At 34.2% G+C, this 14,801-nt stretch overlaps 1 protein-coding gene across 3 annotated transcripts in view; it reads right to left on the bottom strand.

The window, feature by feature from the left end:
- The window catches only part of LOC114325468 (receptor-type guanylate cyclase Gyc76C-like), a 435,588-nt gene that overhangs the window by 17,815 nt on the left and 402,972 nt on the right, over positions 1-14,801 (bottom strand). For 2 of the 3 annotated variants that reach the window (XM_050648929.1, XM_050648931.1), the window contains exons 22-23: positions 2,806-3,038; positions 338-693 (exon numbers count right to left, since the gene is read on the bottom strand). In XM_050648929.1, the coding sequence (XP_050504886.1) occupies positions 338-693; positions 2,806-3,038 (589 nt within the window). The remainder of the gene's footprint in view (positions 1-337; positions 694-2,805; positions 3,039-14,801) is intronic. The other variant, XM_050648932.1, reaches the window with a different exon arrangement.

Raw genomic sequence — 14,801 nt, 5'->3', positions numbered from 1 at the left:
TCACGTGTTATCCATAATGAAAACTGGATTTCAAACTTACTGATGGTATAGTGAACTGTGCGTTCGGTAGGCCGATTATGTGGACCATAAGTTGCTCTAACCGCACGAAACACGTTCCTTATAGAACGCATATTTTCGTAATACGAATACAACTGAATAATTTCTAGACGCTGTGCCAGGCTAAGTCTTTCCAGATGAAATGTCAAACAATACTGAATAAAAAAGCAACGTCAGGTGATATGATTCTTATAAGATTTCCCGTCAAATCCCCACCAAAAAAGTACTTCTAAATGAATCACCCTTTATGATTGAATAGTGTAAAAAATAATTCACTTACTTCTTTGAGAACTCACTCTCTGGCATATCATCGACAGCACTGCCCCCTCTCCTCCTTATAGTAACCGGAAGCTGACTATTGGTATTGAGGAGTGGGGACTGGACGTCATCCCCATAAACATTGATAGTTTCCCTTGGGATATTTAAGATATTCCCGTTGGGGAAATTATTATTGATCATCTTGTCCTCGGGTAGAGCTATGATTTGGATCTCGCTGATTTTGTCACAATTCTCTAAGGACCTCATGGATCTCCTTCCTCCGTTTAAGAATTTGTCGAGAAGGTCCGAGGCTTTGTTGGATTTTGACATCGGAAGCGGGTCTAGCGATTTGGATTCACGGATCTTGTTCAGCATTCCCTAAAAATAAACCAAATTGAAACATATTTTAGTGAGTTGTTGTTAGAAATATTTCTGATAATGCAATGTATTTATTTTAAGAATATGCCTCTTTTAAGAAATTGAACAGTCGTTCGGTCGTAATTCTGTTGTTTTTATCAATAATCGATTAATGAATGTTAAACAACAAGTTGTACAAAATACTGAAACGGATACAAAATGGTCATTAATAAAGACAGAAGTAGATCAAATTCAAAAAGAGATTCTGACAACAACCAGATCTTCTTGTTCTATTGGACGATAGAGGAAATTTTTGATTTAATGGGGGAAAGACGTCAACATAAAAATAAAGATAATCAGATGTACAAAAAAGTGAATAAACAAATAAAATACAAAATTAAGCTAGCGAAAGAAGAATGGTAAAAAAACAATGCGCAGAAATAAAAGAATACCAAGAAAGTCATGATAATTTTAACACACACACACACACATAAAGATTAAAGAATTAACACACAATAATACAAAAAAAAACTGGAATATTGAAAGATACAAATGGGAAACTAGTATTGAATACTATTAACAAAAATTAAAAAGATGGACAGAACACATCAATAAGTTGTTCAAAAACAATAGAACAGAAGAGATGGAAGATAATGTGGTTTTAAAGATATTAAAAGAGAAAATTAAAGTGGCATCAAAAATGGCAAATGGTAAAAATATTATCTTAAGCGTTGGTTTCCTCGAAAGCGGCACCGACCAACAGCGACCGTAGCACTGCGATGAATTACGTCAGATTACGGTGAAAAATTCAAGGTTCTTCACTGGGGCAATGGAATGTGCAAACTCAGCAAGCGGTGGCTTGCAACGCATCCTTGGAAACCAACACTATTACTTTGCGTGGTACAGTTTTTTATGACGTCATTCATCGCAGTGTTACGGTCGCAGTTGGTCGGTGCCGCTTTCGAGCAAACCAACGCTTTACGCAGAAGACGCAATATTGAGTACCCAAGATGAAGATATTCTGCAAAGATTGTCCACAGATTGAATATAAGAGCAAAAGAATTCAATACGACAATCTTATTTCATAAAACTAGAAGAATAGTAATCAGTAAAGAACCAATCAGATGTAAAATAGAATTTAATAACATCAGTATTGAACAAGTAATGGAAATAAAATACCTTGGAATTACACTGTTCAGCTACGGAGACCTGGACAAAGAAGTGAGAAATCAAGTACAAGAAGCAAATAGATTGGCAATATGCTTGCTAATAGAGATGCCAGTGTAGGACCAACAATCCCAAATGCATCAGAAACGAGACCCGATACAGCCACAACACAAAGACTACTGGAAACGGCAGAGATGAGAGTAGTGAGAAGAATTACAGGAAATATACTGAGATATCGAGGAGTGAAGACAGAAAAAATGTAACGTTCAGTGTATGAACGTTACATTTCAGAATGGACACTACACATGGTACATTTCAGTGTACGAATATTCAGATGGACACTAAATAGAAAAAAGAATGAATAACCACATAAGCAGATTGGGGGAGATATGTGTGGTCAAAATAGCAAGAGATAAATCACCAATCGGTAGAAGTATCGGCTAACCGCGCAAAAGATGGAGCACAACCTTACATACATAGAGGTATTAATCCGACAATGAACAAACATAAATGCTTGTAAGATATAAAAATCAAACTCTTGTACAGTGGAACCTCGATTATCCGTCAGGGCACCGGACCAAGGGTATGACGGATAATCGAAAATACGGTTAACAGAACATTAAAAAAAAATAAAAATTCATACTATTATGGTGACACACTGAATTATGGTGACACACAGATATTGACTAATAATTATTGTGCTGTGCGTTTTTATTTTCGGCTTGCGATTCTAAAAATAGAACTCTAAAAGCACGTTATCATTTTTTATCATTACCTATTTAAACTCAAATTTAATCCAGAGCCCCAAATAAGAACAAAATATAACCATTGTAAGTATATCTAGACCTAGACATTGTCTAGTTAAACAATGATATAACTTATGTATGGACCCTGACGGTTAACAGAGGTGACGGTTAATAGAGAGACGGATAATCGAGGTTCCACTGTATAAGCTTCTATCCTTACCTGACTTCTTTGTTGTTCATCGCAACTCGAGGCTATGCTGGACAGCATTCGCCTCGTTCGCGGCTTTTTATTCTCCTCCGACAGCTCGATAAGCTGGCTGCCGAACGCAGTATTGATAGTCAATTTAGACCCTCCCGAGTCTGGAACAGTCAAATGGCGGTTTAGACGAAGGTGCTGATTGGGCACCGGAGAATTTTGGATAGTTGACGTGCTTTCCACTTCTATACTTGCACCTAGCGAAACAATTTTCACTGGGAATGGTTTTTGAGATTGTATTGTGAAACTACTATGAAAATAACTCTTTATTTCTTTTACTGCAAATTGATTAATTTTTTTTATATAATTGCTTAGTAAACGCGTGAACAAATTCGGTTTTCTTAGATCTCCAACAGACAGCACTAAGGTTTATATTTATCAAGTCATATCCATCGCAATACACGGCCAGAACATTGAAATTTGGCATCAGGGTTAGAGGTCCTATAAAAATATAAAATATAGTATTTTTACTACAAAAGCGATATTACGTAGGTCAAAATTTTTGACGTAAGAGAACTGTCAAAACATTAGAATGTGACTTTTCATTATTGCCATTTTATAATAAACATATTTAAAACGTTTATAATGAAAAGTCACATTCTAATGTTTTGACAGTTCTCTTACGTCAAAAATTTTGAGCTACGTAATATCGCTTTTGTAGTAAAAATACTATATATGTGTGTGTATGTTTGCACATGCATTCTGTTGGTTTTTTTAATACTTTTCCAAGAAAAAGATCTTCTCTTAGAGAAAGTGCTGTACCAAATATATTTCCAGGACTTCCAAAATATTTGACAAAGCAATAAGATGGTGCTAAAAGGTACAGTCCCATGAAAAGGAGAGAATTAATTATAAATGGACCGTGATAGTGTGACGTCAAAACGTCAAAAAGGTTTCCAAACAAAGCAAAAGTTTGACGTCTGGCAATTGATTATACACGTGATTTGTGTAATCATCTTTAATTTTATTTTGTTTTAACAATCATCTGCCCATTTTTTCTAAAAACACGATCCTTGTTAGTCATATCAATCATATTGCTTTTAATTTTATAAATGTCCTTACACAAAATCAAGGATTTACACACTACATAGTACTTACTGCGTTTCTTCAGGTTCTTAACCAGTCCTATTTGGAAATATGGTGGGAAATATACTATGAAGTATGAACATTGATTACAATCACGGGTACCCAACACATTACCATTTTGTAAAAATTAAACATCCTACAAGCAATATATTCCAATTATAAAAACGAAAACAAACACCACGTGTGAATTTTTGCTTTGTTTGGAAACCTTTTCAGAGTAGCCAACATTGATTTGACGTCACGACTATCACGGTCCATAGTCAACAACAATAACAAATGTTGTTCTGAAGCTATTTTCTTGTGGCATTTTTACAATTTTAACTATTTATAATGGGAAATAAGCCACAATATTATTAAAAAATTATTTTTATTAACGTTTCGACGCCCAAATCGGGTGCCGTTTTGTAGTATTTTGTATTTTGACAACGGCACCCGATTTGGGCGTCGAAACGTTAATAAAAATCATTTTTTAATAATATTGTGGCTTATTTCCCATTATAGATAGTTAAAACAATAACAAAACCAATGGCTTTAAGTTATGTGATCCTTGACAATGTTGCCTTGACAATGTTGCCACATCTAATATGACAACCTGTTCAAATATTCACGACCACAGTTCTAATAGTTCCATTAATCGCTAAATTTCTGAATATATTTGAAGACAGTCAAAAAAAAATGGCATTTCTTTTGTAGTAAACAGAAATAAAAAGATATTTGTTGTAGTTTCTATTCATCAATTTCTTTAACTTATAAATATTGTGCGTGATCATGCTAACTAGCCAGTGAACACTACACTACTGAGAATGTAAGATTTAAATTTAGTGAAATTAAGGAAGTTAAAATAAAAAAAACCTTCACCAAAATAAAATAATGGTATAAAATAAGTAGAAAGCAACGCAACTGAAATACGAATGTACAAATAAAAGAAAATAAAATAAAAATTAAGATGAAGTAAAATTTTTACCTTGATTTTTAATTTGAATCACATAAGACTAAATAATGTTGACTAGTATTATACAAAAAATTTTGTTTCTTTCGAAAAAGTTTTTTTCTATTGACGTGTCTTTCTGCAACTATCTATATAGCGTTGGGGAAGTCCAAGAAATGAACAAATAATATTTAACACGTCACCGAATGAAATGATTTCAAATTGGACAGAAATAGCTTATAGACCTGGATCCCGCGTACCAAAAACAAGTTGATTAATAGCAAGCTGAAAATGTGTTAATAGCTTAACGATGTCTAGTCGGACAAACTTTGATGCATGGGAACACTGGAACAGGGGAAGTTTTAATTGTGGAACAGGTTAAAAATTTGAACGTCAGACTACGAAAACGTTCCATGTATTTTGTCGGACAGAACTTCCAATTGATTTGTTACCTTCAATAAACTCTCATGCAAAAATCATACTGGTGTTTATCACCCACTGGGCATTTTAATGAGTGGAACACGAAGAACATGGCAAATGACAGGAATCATGTTGGTTAGTAATAACAGTCTGACTTTTGCATGAGAGTTTAATGAAAGGGTAACAAATCAATTGGATGTTCTGTCCGACAAAATACATGGGACGTTTTCGTAATCTGACGTTTCAAATTTTTAAACTGTTCCTCAATTAAAACTTCCCCTGTTCCAGTGTTTCTGTACATCAAAGTTTGTCCGACTAGATACCGTTAAGCTATTAACAAATTTTCAGCTTGCTATTAATCAACTTTTTTTTGGTACGCGGGATCCAGGTCTATTACAAATTAGAAGGACAGGCTTCACAGTTGTTATAGAGCGCATAGCATAGCTGAAGTGGAACTGAGCAGATCATGTGGCCAGTTTGAATGACGAAGGATGAACCAGAAAAATTACAGTACGGTGACCATGAGTAGACAGAAGAGGAAGAGGTACACCACTTATGCAATGGATAGACCGTGAAAATATGAGTATTAAAATATCCAGCTTTCGAACGTAGCTCAATAAATAGTGCAGCATTGACCTTCTTAAAGCATTGAGTAGAAATATACTAAGCCTGCAAAGTTTCAAGATATATTCATTTCTTGGAGTTCCAACCTTCTACCGGGTGGTGAATCATAAAACGGGCCATAGGAAACTCAATGAAAAATTCTAAACTGTTGAATTCCTGCTTCCCTAATTATTTTACATCAAAAGTCATGAGAGAATATTTGTAGAGAATTGAAATCTGTATTAAAATCAAAAGTTAAAATTGTTCTACGATGTAAACGCATTCCAAAATTTTGAAAAATATAATACATTTGCCACAGTAGGATGTGTGTAAAAGTTAATCCACACGTTACTATTTAACTGACAGTGCTCACACCATTGACTGAATAAAAATCTTTATTATTTTAATACTTTCTCCGCAACTGAGGGTATCTTATCAACTGTATTGTTTTTAAAAAATAAATGATAAAATAAAAATATTGACAGTTCAAAAATGTGAAAATAATAACTTCATTGTGGATCTTCGTTGTTGTGTTGATACATTTGAAAGTTTTTTTAGGTTTTTGCAGAGGTGAAAAATTAGAAAAGTCTTAAATCATCGCGTTAAAATTGTTATAAATTAAGTAATTATACTGTAGATATAGTTAGTTAGTGTTTGAACATTAATTTAGTAGTTAAGTTAAAAGTTAAAACGGGTTAATACGTTAGTAGTGAATAAGAAATACTAAGGACTTTTCTGTAAGTTTTGCCTTTATATAATCATAGTAGCAGTAGTATAGTAGAGTAGAGGCTGGCTTAGGAGATGGACACAAACTCTCCCGGCCCCCCTGACAAAGGGGGCGGGATCTATGCTTTGCTTTCATTGAACTCGCAAAATTTTTTAAATTCCATACACATGCTAGCCCCGAGACATAAAAATAACATTAATTTAATAGAAAAAGAACTCTGTGCTTTAAAAAATAAATTCCAAAACGATCAGATCATGTTAACAGAAGTTAATAACTTATCATCTAGGATTGAAAATATTAGTAGAAGAAAAGTTGAATACAAGGACACTGACTTCGGCCCATTCCTTATTATGATAGAGAGTGACAAGGGAAAAGCAGGAAATATCCATCCTATGGATATTGGGAAAGTATTTCATACAATGGGTACGACTGGAATTAAAGAAATTAGTAGAAAAGGCATGAATAGAATTGGAGTAATTTTTAACACCTCCAAACAGGCAAATATGGTACTAAATAGCACAGAAATCCTTGAGAAAGGATTTCTTGCTTATATACCTCAAAAAATGCTAACATCAAGGGGTATTATTAGAGATGTAAGTATAAATATTTCAATGGAAAACATAGTTAACGACAGTAAATTACAAAAAAACGTGAAAATTATATCGGCAAGAAGACTTAACAGAAGAGTTTTAGATAGCAATGGGACCGTTACATACATTCCAACAGGAACTGTACAACTACTCTTTGACGTAAGAACTCCCCCTAAAGAAATAATCATATATTCAAACTTGGTAACAGTAGATCCATACATCCCTCCTGTACAGCAATGCTTCAAATGCCTAAGATTTGGGCACTCACAAAGACAGTGCAGGGGAAAAGCAAGATGCCCGAAATGTTCCGATGAACATACAGTACAAAGCTGCACAGTTTCTGTACCAAAATGCCTATACTGCGATCTTGATCACCTTGCCACAAATAAAATTTGCAAAGAATTCGAAAGGCAAAAAAAGATAAATGAAGTAATGGTCTTCCAAGATCTCACCTTTTTTGAAGCTGCCAAGCTGTTTCCCCCAATTAAGGAAAAACCAGAGAATTCGAGAATGTTTCAGAGGAGAAGTAGGGATTTTCCTTCTTTACTATCCAGCTCACCCAGAGCATTTACTCAAGCACTTCAAAAATCCCCATCCTCCACTCCCCATTTCCAGAGTCAAAGTCATGTGGTCCCAGTTAAAAGGAAAAATAAAGTAATTCTTAAAGACATTGGTTATGACAAAGAGGCGCATAAAGCTTTATTAAATGAGGATCTAAGCAGAAATTTACCTAGATTACCGATTTTAAACAAATTAAATGATTCACAAAAGTATACGGGATCACAAGTCCCAAGTTTTGCACTCTCATTAACAAGCAATCGTGTACATTCTCAGGATAGTGTATTTTCAAAAAACGTTGATTTAACCTCTGATAATAATATGGATTTTGCAGGTTTTGATGAGTCACATAATACATCTAATTTTAGTAAAAGTAGTGTTGACTGAATTTTCATTTATTTCTTACAGATAATATAATATATTATTTTTTATATTAAAAAGAAAAGATAATAATAATAGTAATAAATTATATATATAGTTATGATATTTAATATTTTGCATTGGAATATTAATGGTTAGAGTTTTGGTCGCTGACCAGCGAATAGAACACACGTGTTTAGCTCGTATCTTAACTCGATTCTCGGGCAGATATAGCAATAAAACAATTGTGTTATACAAAAGTGCAGTGTAACTATAAACCAATATATGTAGGTACATAAATAAACAACCTAATTAGTTAACTAATTATACAGTGAAAAAATCGGAAAAAAGTAATTCCAACGATAAGGAATTAAATTCTTGTGTAAAGTGATAAAAACTTGTGTGATATCGAATATAAACAAAGCAGGTTTTTGCAGTAGGTGGAAACAAAACAATATTGTGAATGGTGTATTTCTACAGGAAAATAAAGCATATTAATAAACAGAATCAGCTGTAAGTAGAAAACTTTATTATAATATAATTAATTTTATTATAAACAGATAACCAGGGCCGGATTTTGATTTTGATTTTTACCTAGGAATAAAAGTGCTGGAAAATTAGTAACGGCTAGCGCGGGTGCGGGTGGGAATTTGAACTGTGAGTAGAGTTCTCCACGAAACTTCACCCGTGACGCATTGACTAATAACTCTAGCACGAAAAATAACTAGGAATTAAGAACAATGAGTTCAGATAGCGAATTAGATGATGAAATGAAAAGGAGAAGGGAAGAGGAGGAACATCCCAGCAAAAAATCAAAAATAACAGCTAGAACATCACAAAAAACAGATGAAGATAACATAAGTGGAATGGAACAAATGATGAAAATGATGAGGGAATTAGCAATGGATATAAAAGACATAAAAAAAGAACAATATAGATCTGGAGACGAAATCACACAACTAAAGAATGAAATTAAAGAACTGAAAGATCAACAAAGCGGCTACAAAGATGAAATAAAAAAGCTGCGAGAAACAAACGAAAAAGCTATAAAACAAATAGGTCAATTAGAAAAAGAAATTAGTATAGCAAATGAAAAAATAGAGAAATTGGAAAGAGAAAGAAAGAGAAAAAATGTAATAATACAAGGAATAAAAATTGATACAAATGATCAGAAAGTTTTACGAGGGGCTATGGAGAATTTTATGGAAAAAGAGCTACAAGTTTCAGTAGATGTAAATGGAGCAAGGAAAATAGGAGAAAATACTGTCATAGTGGAACTCAACAGCGTGAAAAACAAAATAGAAGTAATGAAAAATAAAAGTAAATTAAAAACCAAAAAGGACGAAAGAATCTATATTAATGATGATATGTCAAAAGAAGAAAGAATTATTCAGAAAGAAATTAGAAGCAAGGCTATGGTAGAGAGGCATAATGGAAAAAATGTAAAAATAGGATACCAGAAGCTAATCATTAATGGTGAAATATGGACATGGAATAACAACCAACAACAACTCATAAAAGAGAAAAATATACAACCAAAAAACTAGCAATACAACGAAAGCAGACTGAAATAACGGAGATGACATGGCAAAGTACAGGTACACGAAATAGACAAAATGTACAGATTATTAATGAAAAGCAGCCCATAAAAGAACATATATTAGTAGGAACATGGAATGTAAGAGGAACATACGAAGAAGGAAAACTGAAACACCTAGTAGATGAATGTAAAAAATATAAATTCGAAATAGTAGCACTACAAGAAACGAAACAACTAGGCCAAAACTCAATGGAAATAAATGACTATTTATTTTTCAATAGCGGAGGCGAAAATAGAATGTTAGGCACAGGATTTGTAGTAAACAAAAAGCTGAAAGATCTAATCGTTGACTTTAAACCAATTTCAGAGAGAATATGCATACTAAGAATAAGAGGAAAATACCAAAAAATAACATTTATAAACATACATGCACCGACTGAAGAGAAAAACATAGAGATAAAGGAAGACTTCTACAGTCAAATAGATACAGTATTCGAAAATATTCCCAAATACGATATAAAAATAGTACTAGGTGATGCTAATGCCAAAATAGGAAAAGAAGAAATATACACACCCACCATAGGAAAATATAGTCTGCATGAAACAACGAATGAAAATGGTCACCTCTTAATAGATTTTGCAAAAGAAAAAAACATGATCGTTATGAGCACGTACTTTCAACACAAAAGAATATATCAAGGAACATGGAGATCACCAGATGGAAAAACCATAAATCAAATAGATCATGTGCTCATCGAAAAAGACATGGAAAAATGTATAAAGAACATAAGAACATATAGAGGACCGGATGCAGACACAGATCACTTTATAGTCGGAATACAACTTAAACAGGTTATACCAGTTCTTAGAAATCAACAGAAAAAAAGGTACAAAGTAACTAAACCTATTAGACTACTGTCAGAAGAAGAACAAAGTAAATATGAAAGACTAGTCACTAGAGAACTGGAAAATATTGCAGAAAATGAAAACATCGAACAAAAATGGACGCAAATAAAAGTATGTATGACCAAAGCAGCGCAAGTCAGTAATAGAAATATAAAAGATGGATTCAAAGAATGGTTTGATGAAGAATGTAAAATAGAACTGGATGAAAGAAATAAGTTAAGACTCAAAATGATGCAAGTGAAAACACCAGAGATGGAGATACAATACAACGAACAAAGAAAACGAACTAAAAGAATCATAAGAGTAAAGAAAAGAAAGTACAACGAAGATAAATTGAAATGCATAGAAGAAAACTATAAAAATGGAGAAGTCAGGAACTTATATCAAGGAGTAAAAAATGAGAAAAAGGGGTTCCAAAGAAAACCTGTACACTACAAAAGCAAAAATGGAAGGAATTTAGTAAGCGACGAAGAAATACTGAGCAGATGGAGAGAATACTTCGAAGAGCTTCTAAATGAAATTCCCACAACAGAATATGCAGAAGAAGAAGAAGAAGGACCGAATGAAAATATTGATCAAGAAGAAATGCAGGAAAGACCGCCTAATGAAAAAGAAATAAAAGAAATAATAGAAAAACTAAAGAAAAACAAGAGCCCAGGTAAGGATGAAATAACAGCTGAAATGTTTAAATATGGAGGACCAGTACTAATTAAGCATTTGGAAAAGCTGATAAAAGAAATTTGGGAACAAGAACACATACCAAAAGAATGGACTGAAGCCACACTGTGTCCAATTCACAAAAAAGGCGACAAAAGTTTATGCCATAATTACAGGGGAGTAGCCCTACTAAACGTTGCATATAAAATACTTGCAGTACATATAAAAGACAAGATAACACAAAAGATAGATAATGACATAGGAGAATATCAATGTGGATTCAGAAGAGGACGCAGCACGGTGGATCAAATTTTCCTGCTGCGTGAGATACAAGCGGAAAGCTACGAATACGGAAAATCTACAATGGCCCTATTCATTGACTTTAAACAAGCTTTTGACAGAGTTAAGCGAAAAGAAATATACAAAGCACTATGTGAAATTGGAATTAGTAAAAAATTAATAAAGATGGTAAAAGTTACACTCAGAGAAACAGAGAACAGGGTTAAAATAAATGGAAAGGAAACAGATAAGTTTAGGGTCGGTGAAGGGGTACGACAAGGAGACCCACTGTCATCACTGTTGTTTAGTATCCTTCTTGAAATAGTCATCAGAGAAGCCGAAATTAACAGGACAGGACTTGTATACCAACGAAAACACCAATGCTTGGCATTCGCTGATGACATAGTAATGATAGCCAGAAGCAAACAAGAATTACAAGAAATACTAAAAAGACTAGAGGCGATAGGAAGAAAGAAAGGGATATACATAAACGAAGAAAAGACTAAATATATGGAATGGACAAAACGAGAATACACACAAGGACAATACCTGACAATAAACACAGAGGCAAAAATATATAAATTCGAGGAAGTAGAGAGATTCCAATATCTAGGAGCGACATTCACTAGGAGACCAAATATAAAAGAAGAAATCCAAGCGAGAATTATGGCTGGTAATCGTTGTATCTTTGCTCTAAACAACTTATTGAGAAATAAGAACATATCTAGAGGGGCTAAGATAAGAATATACAAGACAGTGATAAGACCTATAGTCTTGTATGCCAGTGAAACATGGACGATGAACAAATCCGAGCAAGTCATGCTTAAAGTATGGGAAAGAAAAGTCCTAAGAAAAATATTTGGCGGAAAGATATGGAATGGAATGTGGATAAGAAGACCAAATGTGGAATTGGAGAGGATGTATGGTGAACCAAACATAGTAGGGATCGTAAAATCACAAAGACTGAGATGGTTGGGACATATCCAAAGGATGCCAAACACGAGACTTCCCAAAAAAATACTAACGGGAGGAATAGGAGGAAAGAAGAAGAAAGGTAGACCGAAAACCAGATGGAAGAAAGATGTTGAAAAAGACATAGAAGAACTGAAAATCACAAATTGGAAAAATAAAGCAGCAAATAGGAGAGATTGGAAAGGAATAGTAAACCAAGCCATGGGCCTTCTAGGCCTGGAGAGCTAAACTATATATATATATTAATGGTTTCTTTAACAATAAGCAAGATCGAATGGTGTTTCTTAACGAATATGATGTTAATATCATTCTTCTAAATGAAACACATCTGAAATTTTCACAGCACTTGCATATTCCCAATTTTTACTGCTATAGGGATGATAGGATTGATGGATGGGGTGGAATAGCTGTACTTATTCATCAGTCTCTGGCAGCTGATAGGATAGACATTTCACATATTCACTTGCCTGAAAAATGGCAGGCTATCATTATCAAATTTGAAAAAATTTTTATTATAGGATCGTATAAGACACCAGATGTTCGTTTTCGTAAGGAGATCTTTAGAGAATTGGTTCAAATGTGTGATAAACCGTTTTTCTTCATAGGTGACTTGAATTGCCAACATTCTTTATGGGGTTCATCATCTAACAATCCGAACGGCAATCGCCTTGCAGATCTTTTGGAGGAGGATAACTTGTGTTTTCTCAATACAGGTGAGGCGACAAGAATCTCACCGCCTCACTCAAACAGTGTCCCTGACGTAGCTATAGCATCTCCAGGTTTGGCTGTGGACTGCCTCTGGGAAGTTTTTCCAGAGATAGAAGCAAGTGATCACTTTCCTTTTGTAGTGTGTTACGGGCAGGATAGAAATAGTCCCCAAGGAAATGACCCTCTTCAAGATCGCAGTATCTTTAATGTGAAAAAAGCCAATTGGGAACAATTCAACCAATATATTGAGTCTAACATTAACAACATCCCTAATGAGTCTTACACAGATTTTCAAAACCTAATATTAGACGCAGCAAACAGGTTCATCCCTAAGAAAAAGCGTGTTGGATTCCATAAACCACAATTACCTTGGTGGGATGAAGAGTGTTCAGTTTTAATTAAATCAAAGAGGGAGGCAGTCAAGAAGTTCAAACAGGTACCTTCTTTAGAAAACTTCATTAATTTTAAAAAAATTAGGGCACATTGTAAAAAAGAACTTATATCCAAAAAGAAAAAATCATTTGTTGTGTTTTGTTCCACAATTTCACCTGATACTCCAATATCAGTAATGTGGAGAAAAGTGAGAAGTTTCCATAAGGCTTTCACTAAAGCCTCAGTTAGAACTCCTAGTAATTCATCGTTAGGGGAGGAAATGCTTTGTTCATTGACTCCACCTGTATTTGAGGACATTGCGTCTCACCCAGTGAAATCTAATACTATCGAGTGTGAACTCTTCACTTTAAACGAACTTTCATTGGTTTTGGTTGAACGAAAGGATACTGTGCCGGGCCAGGATGGTATAACATTTTCTATGTTGCAACATCTTCCAGAGTCAGCAATCAAGTTCCTGTTAAAATTTTTCAATTTATGTTTAAAGGAGGGAATGCATATTCCCACTCAATGGAAATCACAAACAGTGTGTTTAATTCCCAAACCCAATAAAAATATAAATTGTCTTTCGGGCTGGAGACCAATCGTTTTATCATCGTGTGTTAGTAAACTTTTAGAGAACATGATAAAAATAAGGTTAGATTGGTATGTAGAACATTTTATGATCCTATCGCCTTTCCAGACTGGCTTTCGTAAAGGTAGAGGGGAGTCTGAAAACTTAATTCATCTGGTCAATGAAATCTCAATGAATATCTCAAAAAGGAAACCAGCAGCTGCTGTTATGTTAGACATTTCTTCTGCATATGATAAAGTGTCAATCATCCAATTATTGGACGCTTTGGGAGATCTCAACTTGCCATTGTTCCTTATTGAATTGGTTAAACATTTATTGACTAATCGTTTGGTGTCTGTTCGTGATCCCATTTCCTTAAATCTGCTAGGACCAAGAACTACCAATGTGGGCCTTCCTCAGGGTTCCCCTTTGAGTCCAGTACTATTTAATATTGTCATCAATATAATCTCATTTTGTGTGCCAGAGGATGTTCTAATTACTCAGTATGCAGACGATGTTGCCCTCTATTGCTCCGGTAACAGCTGGGTGGATGTTGTGGAAAAATTAAATGGTGCAGTAGAAAGTATTTCTAATAAACTTCATGATATGGGAATGTGTCTGTCATCTAGCAAAAGTCAAGCAATTTTTTTTGATAGAAATAGGAATAATATTCCGAATTCACT

This window comes from Diabrotica virgifera, chromosome 4 (genome assembly GCF_917563875.1).
Source record: "Diabrotica virgifera virgifera chromosome 4, PGI_DIABVI_V3a".
NCBI lineage: Eukaryota > Metazoa > Arthropoda > Insecta > Coleoptera > Chrysomelidae > Diabrotica > Diabrotica virgifera.
This window is presented reverse-complemented; position numbering and strand designations above follow the sequence as displayed.